This window comes from Gracilinanus agilis, chromosome 1, assembly GCF_016433145.1.
Source record: "Gracilinanus agilis isolate LMUSP501 chromosome 1, AgileGrace, whole genome shotgun sequence".
NCBI classification, from domain to species: Eukaryota; Metazoa; Chordata; class Mammalia; order Didelphimorphia; family Didelphidae; genus Gracilinanus; species Gracilinanus agilis.
Window position 1 is genome coordinate 777195286 of NC_058130.1, and position 17769 is coordinate 777213054.

Here is a 17769-nt window from a genome sequence, read left to right on the forward strand (position 1 = left end):
AAAGTGAACTCAGAGCTGACATTTCCCTAGAACTCTTGATTTTACCCTGGAAGGGAAGTTCTGAGGAATTATTGCTACTAAATTTTGTTATTGTTGTTCAGTTGTTTCAATTGTGTCCAACTCTTCATGAGTCCATTTGGAGTTTTCTTAGCAAAGACACTAGAATGGTTTGCCATTTCCTTCTCCAGCTCATTTAACAAATGAGGAAACTGAGGCAAACAGGATTAAGTGATTTACCCAGGGTCACAAAGCTAATAAGTATCTGAGGCCAGATTTGAACTCAAGAAGATGCGTCTTCCTGACTTCAGGCCTGGTGTTCTGTCACTATCCCACCTAACTGACCTTGGTTCTATTTTACAGATACAGACATTGAAGTCAGACAAGTAAAGCAGCTTGCCTGGGACCACATGATTATTAAATATCAAAGGTAGGATTCAAACTGAGGCAGCCAGGTAGCACAGTGGTCAGAGCCCTGAATCTAGTCAGGAAGATCTAAGTTCAAATCCAGCCTTACAGACTTACTAGCTATGTGACCTTGGATGAGTCACTTAACCTCTGTTTGCCTCAGTTTTCCCATCTTTAAAATGGAGGATATAATAGAACCTATCTCCCGGAGCTGTTCTGAGGATCGGATGAGATAATATTTGTGAAGTGTTTAGCACAGAGCCTGGCAGATAAGAGGTACCAGATAAATGTCAGACATTATCATTATTCTAATTTACTAGCCCAACATTCTTTCTAGAATGCCTTGTGGCCTCTCTTGTTTGGCCTTTGGACTAGAAGGAGAGGACTGCAGTCATTCTCGTTGCCATGGGAGAGAAGAGACAAAGTTTGTGGGTGACACAGCCTTTCTTCCATCCCCGTGTATTGTCGGTTCCTCAGATGGCCTTTGGACTGTCTCTGTCTCTGTCTCTTTCTCTCTCTCTCTGTCTCTGAGTGTCTTTCCATGTCTGTCTCTTTCTCTGTCCCTCTCTCTCCCTGTCTCTCTGTCTCTGAATGTTTTTCTGTGTCTGTGTCTGTCTCTCCCTGTCACTGTCTCTTTCTGTGTCTCTTTCTCTCTCTCCTTGTCTCTCTGTCTCTGTGTGTGTCTGTCTCTGTCTCTCCTCCCACCCACTTCTCCTTTCAACAGGTCCACTTCTGATTCTATCAGCACGGCAATGGCTCCAGGAACCTGGCCATTTGGGTTCCTCCAAAGGAAATGAGGCCGGCTGCCTTTTGACATCTCTCATACCAAACTGCAGAAGACACAAATACACCCATGGGTGTTGGTCCCATCCCAGACACAAGCTTGGCTGGAAGGTCATGAGCTTCATGGCTTGAGGTCAGACAGCGAGGAGACACAATCCAGGCATGGGGGACCCCCAGCATTCGGGGGCTCAGAGACACCCTCCTACCTCCAGGCCAGCAGAAGAAAGAGGCCTGAGCAGCCAGGGTGGCCCCATTAGCGTACTCATTAAGTTCTGGCTCAACCACCCACAGAAAGACTTCTCACCATATAGGGCCAACCAAGTGGGTGTCACCCAGGGCAGGCGAGCCAGCCCAGCTGAAGCAGCGGCACCATGAGAGAGAGAAACAGGAGGCAGCGCATGCCAGGCAGATCAAACCCCTACCACCACCCAGGCCAGCATCTCCCCCAGGTCTACTCTGCTATTACCCTACAGACTATGAGCCTTTTCTTTTTTTAAACCCTTACCTTCTGTCTTCAGATCAATACTAAGGAATGGTTCCAAGGCAGAAGAGAGGTAAGGGCTAACCAACGGGGATTAAGTGACTTGCCCAGGGTCACACTGCTGAGCCCAGATTCAAACCCAATACTTCCCATTTCCAGGCTTGGTTCTCTATCCACTGAGCCAAGTTGCTCCCTTTATATATATATATATATATATATATTTCATTTTTAATGTTTTTGAAAAACAAGGAGGCCAGTGTTTCTAGATGTCAAAGTTCACAAGGGAGAGAACGGTGTGAGAAGCTGGGAAAGGTCAGAGGAGACCAGATGGTGAAAAGCTTTAAAAACCAAACAGAGGATTTTCTATTTAGGCATCTCAGTAAAAACCTGTGAGCGTTCAGCCCGAATATTTGCGTAGCCCTCGTTTCAAATGTCCATCTCGCAGAGACACTGTTACTGGAATTTTCAGAAACAGATAAGAGAAAGATGGAATGTTGGGGAAATGAGCTTTCAAAGACCCCATTGTCCTCCCTGGATATTGGTCCTGGTCCAGCCTTACAGGCTACTTTATAGCTGTGTGTCCCTCATCCATTTAGCCAGGCCATTCAGGATTGATGGGAAGAAGTCATAGCAGAAATAGCCTGTCCCAAGGCCCCAGGATAGGTGCAGAACAAGGTGCTAGATGTATGCTGGCCACGTGTTCACCATTGTGACATAAGTGATCCAGAGCCCAGGAGGAAGAAGGATTCTCTGAGGGATCCCTCGCCATCCCTCACCTCACCACCTTCTGTGGATGATGAGGAACTTCAGATACTCCCACATTTGTGCAGGACACTGGGTTGTTTGAATCAGTCCCCAGAACACTGAAGAACCTTCTGGAAGTCATTTGTGGTTACATGAAAGAGTTTGGCCTGACCATCCACACAGGAAACACCAAGTGGATGAAAAATGTCTATGGAGCAGATAATAACATGCTTCTGGATGGACGCACTATAGATCTTATCCAGATATCTGAACAGATAGTACAGATGTAGCATGAGTGGGAGCCCAGAGTTGAAAAAGAGGAAGACAGCAGGCTGGATTGCTTTTGGGAGCTGTAAGACACTTTTACTGATCCCAAACTCCCCATAAAAGCAAAGGTCCATCTTATGTTAGTTAAATATTTTACCAGTGATGCTGTACAGCCGTGAGACCTGGACCCCTATTGTCTACAAACAACTAAAGATTAAGGCAACGAAGAAGGACATAGCAGGTGGGAGCAGGCTGTCGCATATAACCAATGAGGCATCCTACAGAACAGGAAGGAATAAAGAACCTCATGGAGGAACTGTATGAGAGAAGGAGAAGATGGGTTGGCCACAAGGTGAGAATAGAGAACGACAGGTGCAAAGGCAGAGAGGACTCCCAAAAGGGTAGAGTGGGCCATGGAGCTCTCAATAGCCATCCTGAAGAAGAGGATTATATACAAAAGACTGAAGGAAAGTTTAAGAGGAAGAAGGGGCCTTCCAGCCCAACCATCGGCTGTGGAAATGGAAGCTCAGACGGAGACTTGCCGAGAGTCATATTGCTAGAAAGTATCTGAGACGGGATTTGAACCCAGAACTTCTTGACTCCAAATTGAAACCCCACCAAGGTGGGGGCCTGCCAAAGCTGCCTTGAAGAGAATTTCAGAGACAGGAGATGGGGACACTGGAGGAGCGGAATTCTGCCTGTGTAACTGCTGATTCGAGGGCCCAGTTGTGGTTAGGTTACAAGGGGAGAGGTTGGTAACTTGCCCAGCCATGGAATGCCACAGATAGGAGGGGCAGAGTAGAGGGCAGTTGGGTAATAGTGGGTGAAGGGGCAACAGGGTTGTACTAGACACTGGCTGTGGCAGTGGGGTGAGATCCACGGGCCATCTTCCTGCCCTCTGATTGGCCAGCCTTGGGAGTCATGCCAGGGCCCACTAGGCATGCATATGGGGCCCCTACCCTGGAGATCAGCATTCTTGGCTCAGCACAGAGCCCTGTGGGATGGTGCATCTCAGATGGTAGCACAGCAAATATTACTATAAAATTCTTTTTTATTTTTAAACCTTCACCTTCTGCCTTAGAATCAATACTGTTAGTGGTTCCAAGGCAGAAGAGTGGTAAGGGATGGGCAATGGGGGTTAAGTGACTTGCCCAGGGTCACACAGTTAAGATATGATTGAGGTCAGATTTGAACTCAGGACCTCCCATCTCTGAGCCTGGATCTCAATCCACTGAGCCACCCAACTGCCCCCAAATTCTAAGTCTAAAGGTGGTAATAGTTATTCTCTCTCTCTCTCCCTCTCCTCCCTCCCTCTCCGGGCCTCTCTGTCTCTCTCTGTCTCTCTGACTCTGTCTCTGTCTCTCTCTCTGTCTCTCTCTGTCTCTCCATATACACACACATAAAACAGAAAACTGATAACAGACAGCTAGATAGCAGGCATCACTATAACGTTTTGTTAGGCCCTCACCTTCTGTCTTAGTATCGATTCTAAAGAAAGAAGGCCAGTAACGGGGAGGCAATGGGGGCTAAGTGACTTGCTCAGGGTCCCACAGCTAGGAAGCGTCTGAGGCCAGATTTGAACCCAGGTCCTCTCAACCCCAAGCCTGGTGCTCTACCCCTTGTGCTGCCCAGCTGCCCCAGTTATAACACTCTAAAGTTACAAGAAGAAGAGATTACTCTAACGTTCTCGAGTTTCCAAAGTGCGTCTCTCTGGAGCCTCAGCGCCCTAGCATGGGAGACAGACTCTTGGAGAAATGAGGATCCATCTTCAAGAGGAAGAAATGGAATCAGAGGTCAAGTGACTTGCCCAAGGTCACACGACTATTAAGCCCTTGAGCTCAGGTCCCAAGATCATAGATTATGAGCTGGAACATCTCTATCGACCAGTCCACAGGCTGCTTCTCCTGCTGTTGGCACCGGAATGTGGGTGACCCAATCAGGGCGCTTTCCTCAAAGCGTTTTCTGAAGTGTTGCAGGAAGCTAGCCAACAGGATTCCTGATGCTCCTGGCTCCAAGCTTCGAGGCTTAGTTCAAGGACCCCTCTTACAGGAAGCCTCCCAATCCTAGCCCCCCAAGACACTGTATCTGTACTTAGTCTGATAGTTGAGAGGAAGCATGGCTCAGTGGACAGGAAACTGGTCCTGGGTTCAAGTCCTTTCCTGACCCACATTGGCTGGGTCATCCTGGGCAAGAGGCTTCATTCCTCAGTGCTCTAGGCAACTCCTGCCCACTGAAGGGGCACAAGAAGGGTTGTCTGTTCCTCGGCAAAGCTGCCGAAATTAAGGGAATCGAAGATCTGGTCCTGAACCTGCCTTGGAATACTTATTCATATCTGACCTTGTCGGATCCCTCGAGGAGAACGGAAGCCTCGTGAGGGCAGGCCTGGCTCACTTTGTATCTCAGTGCCTGACAGCACTTACTCAATGCTTGTTGCTCAACTGAATCTATCCTTCCCCAGCAGACCAGAAGCCCCAGGAGGGCAGAGGCTGCCTCATCTTAGAAGCCACCGCTTGGCCTGGCACCCTCGATGAGCCCCGTTCTTGGAGCTGCTTCCATTGCTTCGTTTCCCATTTTGCTCTCCAAGCCCTCCTCTGATGCCTCAAGACTGGGCTTCCACCGGTCCGAGTGGGCCGGGCCTTCCTCTCTGGGCCAGCTCGGAGAAGGCCGTCGTCCTGTCTGCTACCCGGGCAGGAAGGCCGTGACCCCCGGGATCGGAGAGGTTGGGAGGCGCGTTCGTGGAGAAGATGAAACAGCAGAGCCCCAAAGGCCGCGGGATTGTGTAAGATGCCAGCGTGGGCTGAATTAGCCAACCTTTGAGATCATTGGGGTCTGGCTCCCTCTTCCATCCTGTGAGTCTGAGACCCAAAGTCCTCTCGAGATTTTCAGAGCCATCCATGGGCCACTCGACAAGCGTTCATTCGGTCTTGGGAGCCAGAAATGGGAAAGCCAAAAGGAAATTAGTTTCAGCTATCGAGGAGCTTCCAGTTGAACGGGAGAGACCGTGTGGGCCTGCCTTAGTGTAAACAAAATATCAACAGGCAAGAGTAGGAGGAGGATCCCAAGAGAGCAACAAGCAAGGAGGTCTCAGACCAAATCCGAAATGTCCTTTTTTTAAAAAAACTTTGTACGCAGTAGGTCTGCCGGAGTAAGTAGCGGCCTCCTGGGTAGGGAATCCTGACCCGCTCAGACTCAGGCAGAAGTGAGCCACAGACCACAAGGTTGCCACATTCTTCCCTGACGTGGCCTGGGTTCAAGGCAGGGTCAGCCTCCTCCATACAGATCCAGGACAGTGACTGCAGGCCCCAAAGGGCCAGTGTTTACAGCCCCAAACATTTGGCAGGCACCAAGACACCAGGAAGAAGGTCACTAACGTCAAGGAAAGGGGATGTCGTATCTTCACACAGAAGCAGGCACTGCCCAAAGACACACACACACACACACACACACACACACACACATACACACGCACACACTCAAGGAGACACACACTGGCCGAGGTAGTCCAGAACAAATAGTTTTAGAGTAGAGGATCCTGAGTTCAAATCCTTCCTCCTTCACTTTCAACATTGGGCAAATCCTTTCCCCTCTTTGGTCAGCTTCTTCCCCTCTGAAACAAGTTTCTTAGCTCCCTTCAAGTTTCAAGTCTATGAGCTTATGGATGTAGAAGGCCAAGTCTCTGGGGCTAGAAGCTAATAAGCATTTAATGAACTCCTACATTGTTCGAGGTACTGTCTAAACACCAGAGATAGAAGCCAGAAGAGTCCCTGCTCTGGAAGTTTACAATCTAATAGGGAAGATATGAAAAATAACTGTGGGGGCAGCAAGGAAGCTCAGTGGATAGAGCACCAAGCCTGGAGTTTGGGAGGATCTGGGTTCAAATCTGAATCAGACACTTCCAAACTGTAGGGTTTCAGTTATAACAAATCATGATGGTATTAAAGATGTATTCAAAAACAGACTCTAATGAGCAAAGTGCTCATGGACCAGCCTTAGGGATATATTCCTAATATTTCATGATTGACTTTTTTTTATAATTTTTTTTTAAACCCTTAACTTCTGTGTATTGGCTCCTAGGTGGAAAAGTGGTAAGGGCGGGCAATGGGGGTCAAGTGACTTGCCCAGGGTCACACAGCTGGGAAGTGTCTGAGGCCAGATTTGAACCCAGGACCTCCCATCTCTAGGCCTGACTCTCAATCCACTGAGCTACCCAGCTGCCCCTCATGATTGACTTGTGAATCCTTAAATTGGATGGGACTTAAATTTGTGGAACTTAGAAACCAGCCTTTACTGTGATCTGCAGTCTGAAAGCTAGCAGGCCAGTTCTCTCTTTTTTTTTTTCTTAATTGATTAATTATGAAAAATTTTGCATGGTGACATGATTCACGTTCTTTTCCTCCTCTCCTCCCACCCTTCTCCCATAGCCAATGAGCAATTCTGCTGGGTTTTACGTGTGTCATTGATCAAGATCTATTTCCATTTTGTTGATAATTGCACCAGGGTGGTCATTTAGAGTCTACGTCCCCAATCATATCCCCATCGGCCCATGTGATCAAGCAGTTGTTTTTCTTCTGGGTTTCTGCTCCCACAGTTCTTTCTCTAGCAGGCCAGTTCTAAATGTCAAAGACTTACATTTGCCTTTGCATAAGCTGAGTCCAGTGTGCTGCAAAGGAGAGGATTTCACAGGTGCTTCTTACCTGAGTGCCTGGCTATACCACCGTGGCCGGCTGGTCATTTTGCTTGTCATTATTATGTTAAAACTTCTGATGTACCAACTGTTTGATGGATATCCCGCAACCCCCATGGCTACAATCTCAGTAAAATCAGTTCAGCTCAGTCTCTCTCTGACCATCAGAGGAGGAATTGCTGCCAGGCTGACCTGATGACACCATGCTAATGTCTTGTCTCTGTGGTTCTTGTTTCTCTGGTCCTTCTATGCCTCATTCTCTCCAGCCACGCGTCCTAATTCATTGCTTTCCATCTTCTAGCCTCCCTCCACAGGTGATTCAAACCCACACGAGAATTCTATGTACGAGCTGGTTCTCTACACAAATTGTGTGACCCTGGGTAAGTCACTTTGCCCCATCGCCTAGCCCTTACCACTCCTCTGCCTTACGATCAATACTTCGTATCCATTCTCGGTCAGAAGGTAAGTGGGTTTTTGTTTTGTTTTGTTTTGTTTTTTAAACTATGTAGAACCAAGACAGGTTAAAGATGTAAATCAACCAGAAGCAATTTTGGAGGGAAGGCCGTCCTGGCAGATAGACCCAGGAAAGGCTTCTGGCAGAGGCAGGGATTGTGGCTGAGATTTCAAGGAAGCCAGTGAGCAGAGGTGACCCAGAGAGAGCATTCTCATCCTGCATGGTAGAGGGGGAACCCCACAATACTGAGACTCAGAGGAAGGAAGCCAGTGTCCCCAGGTCATGCAGTGGTGTGGCACTGACTGAGCCTACTGGGCAGCATTCCCACCTACAAGCTGGAGACCGAACATTTCTCAGTCCTTGCCCTTATTAAACATGATCTAAGCCAGGGCCATTTAGTGTTGTTATTTGGTCATTTTCAGTCATGTCTGACTCTTTGGGATCTTTTTCTAGTTTTCTTAGCAAAGATGCCTGAGTGGTTTGCCATTTCCTTGTCCAACCCCTTTTACAGATGAGGAAACCGAGGCAAATGGGTTGAAGTGACTTGCCCAGGTTCACAAAGCTACAAAGACAAATCCTCCTAACTCTAGACTCTACATTCTGGCCACTGCACCGCCATATCTGGCCCACATCTACCTTTCCCAACTTATTATACATTTCTGGGGCCGTCACAGGTGTGTCTGTGTGTGTTATTGAGTCTGACTGTAGCTTTGGCAACGATGCCAATTTAGATTTTTTATTTTTAAACCCTTACCTTCTGTCTTGGAATCAATGCCAGAAGCAGGGTAAGGGCTGGGCAATGGGGGTTAAGTGACTTGTCCAGGGTCGCACAGCTGGGAAGTGTCTGAGGCCAGGTTGGAACCCAGGACCTCCCCCCCCCCTCTATCCACTGAGCCACCCAGCTGCCCCTCAACTGAGATTTCTTCAGAAAGGTATCCCCTCAATGAGACTGTCCCCAAGGTAGATGGCAGGCTGGTTCTTGGACAAGCAGAGGCTTGACAACCACTTCCTCTTGGGGAGAATTTGGGTACAGGAGTGGCACTGGGTGTTGGTCATGGAGATTCTTTCTAACTTTGAGGTTCTGGGATTCAGCAAGGCCAGAGAGACCAAGAGCAAAAGTGAGACACTATCAAGTGCCCAGAAGGCCAAGGTTTGTGACTAGCCCCTGCCACCGTGAAATCTGGCTGCCTCAATTCCCCCCCTGTGCTTTGAGAAAGCCTACGACCAGGCACACCAGTTTGGGGTTGAACTATAGACCCTAAAGTGTCTGGGGATCCTGGTGTGGGTGGGCGGGTGGGCTCTGTGGACACAGTCCCAATATCAAACGCCTTAATTTGTTTTAGAGGGTTCTCCCTTGGCATTAAAGATCCCTCTCCGGAAGCCCAGCTCTTCTTAGTGTGACCTTTCCTTAGTCATTGTTCTAGCTGACCTGGCTCCCTGGTACACCTGAGGTTGGCTGCAGACCTCTTTGCAGCCTGCTTGCAGTTTGTCTATGCCCGCTTGCCGTAGCCTGTTCTCCAGAGGGTATAAGAGACCCCCAAGTTCTGCCCCTCTTCTGAGCTGGCATCTCTTGTGGTGGCACTCCCAGGAGTCCGGGAACTCTGCGAGGCCGCCTGATTCTAGCGCTAAACTCCTTTCCTTAATTCAAGAGTGATTTTGCTGGCCATTTCCTAGTTCTGTGTTTTTTCCAGTTAACACCCCCTTTCTGGGATGCCCTTGGGGGCTCACCCTGACAGAGCCCACCCCACTACAGGGGGCAGGTGCCTCAGTGGATAGAGCGCCAGCCTTGGAGCGCGGAGGTCCTGGGTTCAAAGCCGACCTCAGCCACTTCCCAGCTGTGTGACCGTGGGCAAGTCACTCAAGCCAAGCCCATTTGCCCAGCCCTTGCCCTCCTGTCTTAGAGTAGGTCTTAAGGCTGAAAGCAAAGACAAACCAACCTCAGCTGGGAAGGCAGGAACTTGGATTGAGCCTCCCCACGGCTGCCCCAGACTCACTCCCTGGTCCCAAGCCTCGCGTGGCTCCTCCTCCCCCTCCCCTCTCACGAGAACTTGGCCTCCTATTTTACAGAAAAAATTGTGGCCACTCGCTGGGAGGTCCCATCTCCCAGCGTCTCTCCCCCACATCCCGTCTCCTTCCGCAGATATCCCGCCGTTGGCCGCCAGCCGCCATCCCCAAGGCGGGAGCCCTACGTCGCCTCCCAGCGGGATACCTCCAACCCCCAGGGACCTCCCCACCCCCACCCGGACCGCTATAGCTATTGTTCTCTAAACAATAGGTGCCCCGCCCGGCCCCGTCTTCTCAGCGGACTTTGGTTTGGATCCTTCCGCCAACTCCCCGCTACTGAGCTCTTCACTGCCAAACCAGACGGTCTTGGACTCCGCGCAGAACTTTCTTCTGCTTGATAGTTTCTCTCAGGGCTGCAACCCCCGCCTCCTCCCGCCCTCCCCACCCTGGTTCTCCTCCTACCTCTCGGTCTCCTTTGCTGGATCCTCCTCCAGAACCGCCCCCCTCCTCTCCTCCCTTTCCGCCGCTTCCCTTGGAGGGCTCTTGGGTTCCGTGGCCCCCTCTCGGGTGGCCTCCCATCTCCAGCTGCCTTTCACACACGGAAGCTCCACCATCCAGGAGAGCCTCCGAATAACCGGGACTCATTAAAGCCACCTCCCACGTGTTCCCTTCCCCGTTGGGGCAGAGGCCGCCATCCTCCCTCAGTCATCCCTGACCCGTCAGTCACTCTCTCCCCCCAGCCCCATCTCTCTCCTCCCCCTCCCTCCCTCCCCCGCCTCAGTCCATTACTCCATTCAGCCACTAAAGCGGCTCTTCTTCAAATGGAGGTCCAATTGACTTGACAATTGCGAACAGGGCAATTCCCTCCCTCCTTCCTGTCCTCAGACCATAATCCTGGGAAGTCCTTTAGGCTGAGATGGACAAAGAGATACACCTTCGGGTCCCACCATGATGGAGGAGGCCCGGGAGGGTCTCAGGCCGAGCCCCCCCACCCCCACCCCAATGCCCGAGTGCATAAGATTGTAAATATTAAAACCCCGGAACTGGAGGTTTCAGGAAGCAACTCCTCTAGTGGCTCCACTCATGCTGCTGCACCGGGTCTTGCTAGTCATTAATCCTCTCTTACTAATAAATCTTTCTTTTTACTTTTAAGCTAAGTTTGGAGTCCTCTCATTCTTTTTTTTTTTTTTTTTAAACCCTTAACTTCTGTGTATTGGCTCCTAGGTGGAAGAGGGGTAAGGGTGGGCAATGGGGGTCAAGTGACTTGCCTAGGGTCACACAGCTGGGAAGTGTCTGAGGTCGGATTTGAACCTAGTCTCTAGTCTCCACTGAGCTACCCAGCTGCCCCTAGAGTCCTCTCATTCTTGAGAAAGGTTTCCTCCCTGAACCCAGGGGTTCACCATTTGCACCCCCATAATACAATCAGGTCACCCCTCACTCAATAACTCCAGTGGCTCCCTATTGCCTCCAGGCACAAACCCAAACCCTCAGTTTACAGAAGATGTTGAAGCCCAGGGAGGATGTGATTTCCCCCTAGAACTTCCTAGTGAGCAGAACAGAGATTCAAATCCAGGACCCCAAAGTTTGCAGTCTTATTGTTGTTTTTTAAACACCTTTACCTTCTGCCTCTCAGTTCTGTGGCTTGGTTCCAAGAAGGAAGAGCGGTAAGAAGTAGGCAATGGGGGTTAAGTGGCTTGCCGAGGGTCACACAGCTAGGAAGTGTCTGAGGTCAAATTTGAACTCAAGATCTCCCATCTCCAGGCCTGGCTTTTCAACCACTGAGCCACCCAGCTGCCCCTTCCCATTCTCTTTCTAAACACCCTTCTTTAGTGATGGGGGCTTGGCCCTGAAAGATGAGCCTGAAGGCAGGCAGAGTCTTCTGGTCCAATTCGGCCCTCCCTCATTTTGTATCTGGGACACTAGGCCCAAAGAGGGTAATGACTTCTCCAAGTTCACATATTAATTAACAAAGCCAGATCTAACTCAGGTCCTCCACTTTTTTTTAACCCTTACATTCCACTTTAGAATCAATATTATATATTGGTTCCAAGGCAGAAGAGCAATAAGGACTAGGCAATGGGGGTGAGGTGACTTACCCAGGGTCACACAGCCAAGAAGTATCTTGGGCCATATTTGAATCCAGGACTTTCCATCTCTGGGCCTGGCCCTCTAGCCACTGAACCACCTAGTTGTCCCCAGGTCCTCCCCTTCTAAAGCCCATGTGTTTTCCTCTGTACCACCCTGCCCCACCTGGCCTCAAATTTGGAAGGCTGTGCCCTGATGCCCCCTAGGGAGGGTAGAGCAGGGCATGGGCAGAGCCAGGCAGACAGAGGGGAGAGATGGGCATGCTCCAGGGATGGCAAAGTGCTTTAATGAGAAGGCGATTTCTTTAAAACCACTCAAGGTAAGAATGGAGGCTCCTCCCCAGGGATGGGGCAGAGATCACGGGACACCCAGAGGAGAGCCAGGCGTGGGGATCGGCCGCCACTCTCCAGATGCAGCTCCCTCCCAAGAGGCCAGAGCAGGGCAGGTCAGAGGGGGAGAAAAGACAGAGAAGGGGCCGCTGCCCCACCTGGAGGGGAGTGTGCAAAGACGTTTCCCAGGGGCTGAGGCAGGGGAGTGTCAAGGTTGGGGCTTCCCAAGCAAAGCCATCCACAGCACCAGGATTCCAGTTTGTGGGCACACATGTGCCCACCCAGCTTCACAAATAAGGCACAGATGAGGGTGGTGTGTGCGTTTGTACGCAGAGGCCAGGCCTCTTCGCTTTCCTGCCCTCCGGGGAAGGGCACGAGGCGGGCAGAGCTGAGGGGAGCCAGCCTTGGCCTAGAGCGAGGGCCCTCCCTAACCCCCACCCCCAGGAGCTGGGCCAACTCCAAAAGGAGGCCAAGGAAACGAGCCAGGTTCCAGAGGGTGGGAGGGAAGGCTCCAGGCTATCTCTCTGGGATGTCCTGTCCCCGGCTCCTAGGTACCTGCTTGGGCAACAGGACCAGGAAACCAACTGCTTAAAAATGAAGAGTGAAAGGTGGCACCAGAGGGCGTCTCCCCCGCACACACCTATACAGAGGGGGCACCAGCCCAGCCCCCACTCCCCAGGGCAAACACTACATGGAAAGCTTTGGTTTAGCCTTGGGGGCCGCCAGAGCCCCCCCAGAGAAGAGGACGATGGTGGAGGCACAGGGAGATCCGGTTCACATCCAGCCACTACCGGCAGCTCTCCTGACGATTCTGCAGGACCTCGATGACACTGTCAATGCCATCCTCAGGTACCTGTGGGCACAGGCGAGATGGGGCAGCCATCAGAGCTCTTCCCAGGGCACAAAGGCTCAGCTGATCAAGTCCAAAAGCCCAGGGGGGGAGGAGGGAAGAGAGCCCTGGGCTCTGCCTAGAAGAGGAGGGAAATGGGGCAGGACAGGGGGATGGACTGGACTTCCTGAAACCAAGAGCCTTCTAGTACAAAGTTGTGTCACTGAGTCATTTTTCAGGCTTGTCCAACTCTTCATGACCCCATTTGGGGTTTTCTTGGCAGAGATACTGGAGAGGTTTGCCATTTCCTTCTCCAGATGGTTTTACAAATGAGGAAACTGAGGCAAACAGAGTAAAGTGATAAGCTAAGACACTGGAGTGGTTTGCCACTTCTTTCTCCAGCTCATTTGACAGATGAAGAAACTGAGGCAAATGGGATGAAGTGACTTGCCCAGGATCACATAGCTAAGATACTGGAATGGTTTGCCATTTCCTTCTCCAGCTCATTTGACAGATGAGGAAACTGAGGTAAATGAGGTTAAGTGATTTGCCCAGCTAGTAGGTGTCTGAGGTGGGATTTGAACTCACAAAGTTCAGCATTCTGGACTCCAGACCCCGGGCTCTGGGCATCTAGTGTCGCCAAGCAGCCCTGGTGGAAAGTATACAAAGTCCACCAGATGGAATGTCGGGCATGGCACTCCCTGGCTGTGGGAAGACCTTTCCTTCGGTTCTCAAACTAGAGGGTTAGACTAGCTGGTGTCAGAGGTCCCTGCTGGCTCGCTGCCCTGGAGGTGCCCCTGAGACAGAGGGGTCAGCAGAGTGGGAAGTGGGAAGACTCACCAGGGCATGGTCGAAGTTGAAGGTACTGATGTAGTAGGCGGAGATGTCGGCAGCGGCCAGGGGCCCAGCGATCTGGGCCACGATGCCACACTCATCTGGGACGGACGAGGAGAGAAGACAGGAAGAGCGTGAAAAGGAAGGCAGTCACGGCTGCTCCTGGGGCTTCATGGGAAGGCAGGAAGCCCACACATGGCGCTCACAAGCTTTGGTAGTGGAGGGCAGAACCCAAGTGCTCTAAAAGCGCCAGGCAGGGGGGAGCCTGGTCTAGTTCCTTCTCTGCGACTCAGTTTCCCGCTCTGCAGAATGAGGCCGTTGGACTCTTCAGTTGCCTAACCTGTGAAGCAGCACCTCTCAAACACAGCTTCAGAATGTCAGCTTCCCAAAGGGAAAGGGCTAATTTGTTTTCGTCTTTGCGTACCGAGAGCCAAGCACCGTGTAGGTCGTTTTTCATAAATGACTACAGAATTGAACTCAAGGACCTGGATTTGAATTCTACTCTTTGCTGAGTGACCCTACGCCAGTCACTTAATTTTCTGAGAGTCATTTTATAAAAAAATAAGGCGTTTGGCTTCAACAGTCTCTGTCTGACGGCCCTGGTCCCCCTTTCCACACCGATACCCAAGCACACCAGCCCACGTTCCCCATGTGACATTTCTGTTTCCCACCTCCACACCTTTGTACGGGCAGTTCATCATGCCTTGCATGCTTTCCCCCTCACCTTTACCTTTCCTAAACCTTGGCTTTCTTCAGTGTTTATTTAGCTCTGTGACCTCCTCCTCCATTACTGCCTGGCCCTGTCTCCTTCCCCCGACCCCCTCAGAATCACTTTGGACTTCAGTCATCTCTGATATTTATTCATCTGCAGAATGGACAGAAGCTGTCTCATTTTTGTGTCTGTATCCTCAGTGCCTGGCACATAGTAGGCACTTAATAATGCCTAAGTTCATTGACTGCTGTGTGTGCTCACCACCATGCTCGCCTGGGCCAGCCAGGGACCTTGACTCGGGCCCTTGGCCGACAAAGACGCTTGGAAGTCTCGAGCCCTTTGCCCACCCCACCACGTACGGGCCCAGGGAGCTCTCTGGCCGGCCGGGACTCACCAAAGCCCAGGGGCTGTCCCCCGATTCGAACCATTCTCCAGAGTTCTCCGCAGGAGCTGGTGAGCAGCAGGTCACTGGGGAACCTAGTAAGGGAGAAGGTGGGCTTGGCTCCTCCTCCTTGGTCCCCTCTCCCTCCCCCGGTGCTGGCACAGGTTTGGGGCTGAGAATGAAGACATCTGGCTAAGGTCCCAACTCTCCCACTAACTTACTGGGTGACCCTGGGTAAGTCACTTCCCCTCTCTGAAGTCGGTTCTTCCTCCGTTAATAAATATGAGGATGAATCGCCATCTCCGAGAGCAGGGAGGGAAGAGGGGAGGGAGACGATCTGGAGCTTATGATTTCGGGAAATATATGTGGAAAATTGTGACATGTAAGTAATTGGGAAAATAAAATAGGAGGACTGGACGAGATCCCAAAGGGGCCTCCCGGCTCAGATTCTAACTGGGGCCCCGCTCTATCCTGTAACCGCCATCGGTGTGTATCTCTCTCAAGAGGTTCTGGGACCCCCAGCATCGGCTGAGAAGCAAAGGATGAGGCCGTGGCCCGATCAAGAGCCGAGGGACGGGTCGCCTACTTCTTCTGGGTCTCTGCGTCCATGACGATAGAGATATAGCCCTCGATGCGCGAGAAGGCGAAGAAGGGGATGGAGTCGAGGTCCGGGTCATCGGAAGCCCCCTCTTTGGAAGCGCTGGGTTGTGGTGGAGAGAGAAGGGGAGGAAGGATGGTGAGCTCCCCCCCTGCCCACCACAGCTCCATCCACCGTCTACAGGGGCTGGAGGTGGATTATACCATGCGTGAGAAAAGAGAGGGACTGTGCTAGAACTGGCCAAGGGACCTCGGGAAACCCCATATGTAAAATGATCTCTTGGATGGTCTGAAAAGTCCCTCCCAGGCCTGACACCCCCGTTCTAAACTCCCTTCCTGCTCTCACGGTCTGTGACCTTGGACAAGTCCTTTCTCTGAGCTGGCCCTCAGTTTCCCCATCTGTAAAATGAAGGGGTCCCTTGCACCTCCCCACTTTACGCCCTAAGGTCCTTCCGGTTCTAGAGTTCTGGGCCTCTCGCTTGTCTGGGCCTGCTCCCCATCTGGAAGGCAAGGGGAAGGCGAGAAGGGTTCCGGGGCCCCACCTGTGGGAGTAGAACAGGACGTCCATGAGCGTGGTGGCGATGGCAGGGAGGGTGTCGGGGTCCAGCGTGAGGATGCAGAATCTGTTCTGGGGGCTCTGGATGGGGTGGACAGTGGGGCTGGGTCCTGGCTCAAGAGAGAGGGAAGAAGAGGAGGAGGCGTAAATGCTCAGGGCAAAGGCTGGCACCCTGTGATGGGTGGGGACGTGGTGCCACCTGGTGGCCACAGAGCCAGCCCACTGGAAAACACTGAGGGCATCTGCAAGGGAAGGAGGAGATTTTCTTTCTTTCTTTCTCCCTTCCCTCCCCTCTTAGAATCAGTGCTGTGGATTGGCTCCAAGGCAGAAGAGCAGTCAGGGCTGAGCAGTGGGGGTCAAGTGACTTGCCCAGGGTCACCCGGCTAGGAGGTGTCTGAGGCCAGATTTGAACCCAGGACCTCCCATCCTGGTTGGGCCTGGCTCTTAATCTCACCCCCTGGAGCCACTTAGCTGCCCCAGAAAAGGATTTTGTCACCCCCCCACCCCAGCCAACTGGTCACAACGCTGAGATCCTGGAGGAGCCGCCCTGTCCCCGGGCCTGGGTTTCTCACCTCTCCAAAGGGGATTCTGAGAAGGAATGGAGCAAAGGGATCCGAAGGCTTCCAGAGAGGGTTAACAATGCCCCAGCGGGGTCTGCTGTTCGTACAATCAATAGCATGACTAGAGACTGCAGAGAACCTTTCTGAAGGGGGGGGGGCTGTGGGGAAGGAGCACGGCACGTGCCGGGCCACGGCTGAGAGTCCCGTCATTTGGCGAGCCGCAGCCACTTCCTTCTTACAACGACTGGCTTTCAGGAGAGGAACGTTTGGTTGGTTTTTAATGTTTTCAAAGGGCCTGGATGGAGGGTGGAGAAGAGCCCAACAACCAGGGCGACCTACTTGAAAGAGGACGATGGCGGGACTGCAAGGTGGCTCAGCGACTAGAGAACAAGGGGTTGTGGGTTCCAATGTGGCCTCAAACACGTCCTGGCTAGGTGACCCTGGACAAGTCATCTGACTTCCATTGCCTAACCCCCACCTTCTTTGGTCTTGGAACCAATCCGCAGTATGGACTCAAAGAAGGAAGGTGAAGTGAGTGAGGAGGCGGGCCAGAGAAAGGAGGAGGGGAGGACATGGGAGGGACCAGCATCTGGGCAGCCCCTCACCTAGTTTGGCTTTGTGGAAGCCATTGCTGGCGTCATCGCAGGCCACTGGCACCGGCTCTCCATCCACCTCCCGGTAGATGGCAAACTCTTGGGCCAGAGTATGGATCACCACCGGCAGGTCCTGCTCCCGAACCTGCAGCCAGAGGGGGGCCGAGGATCCACTTGTTTATAAAGAGCCTCCCGCCTCCCCCCAGCCCCCACACAGACCCACAGGAACAATGTGCCCCCCGCCACGTGGATCTATGCTGCCGTCATGCGTGCCACACACACACGCACACACCCACTGATAGGAGTACCGACCCTCCCGCTCTCTGTCCCTCTCAATCCCCCCCTTGTCCTCCCCTTCCATCTCTGACCCCGACTCTCCTTCCCCTCCCCCTCCTTCTCTCTCTTCTCTGCCTTGTCTCCTCCATTCTTTCTCCCCTCCTCTTTCTTCTCTTTGTCTCTCTCTCCCCCTC

The 17769-nt window shown here is 52.0% G+C and overlaps 1 protein-coding gene across 1 annotated transcript; it reads right to left on the bottom strand.

Annotated features, from left to right (window-relative positions):
- Positions 1 to 12171: 12171 nt before the first annotated feature.
- Positions 12172 to 17477, bottom strand: CASTOR1 (cytosolic arginine sensor for mTORC1 subunit 1; the record flags this gene model as incomplete). The annotated part of the gene is made up of 6 exons (XM_044658872.1): positions 12172 to 13089; positions 13906 to 14000; positions 15006 to 15088; positions 15580 to 15693; positions 16133 to 16256; positions 17312 to 17477. Coding segments are annotated over 6 exons (648 nt in total), but the record flags the coding sequence as incomplete, so codon positions are not given.
- Between the last annotated feature and the right edge of the window lie 292 nt (positions 17478 to 17769).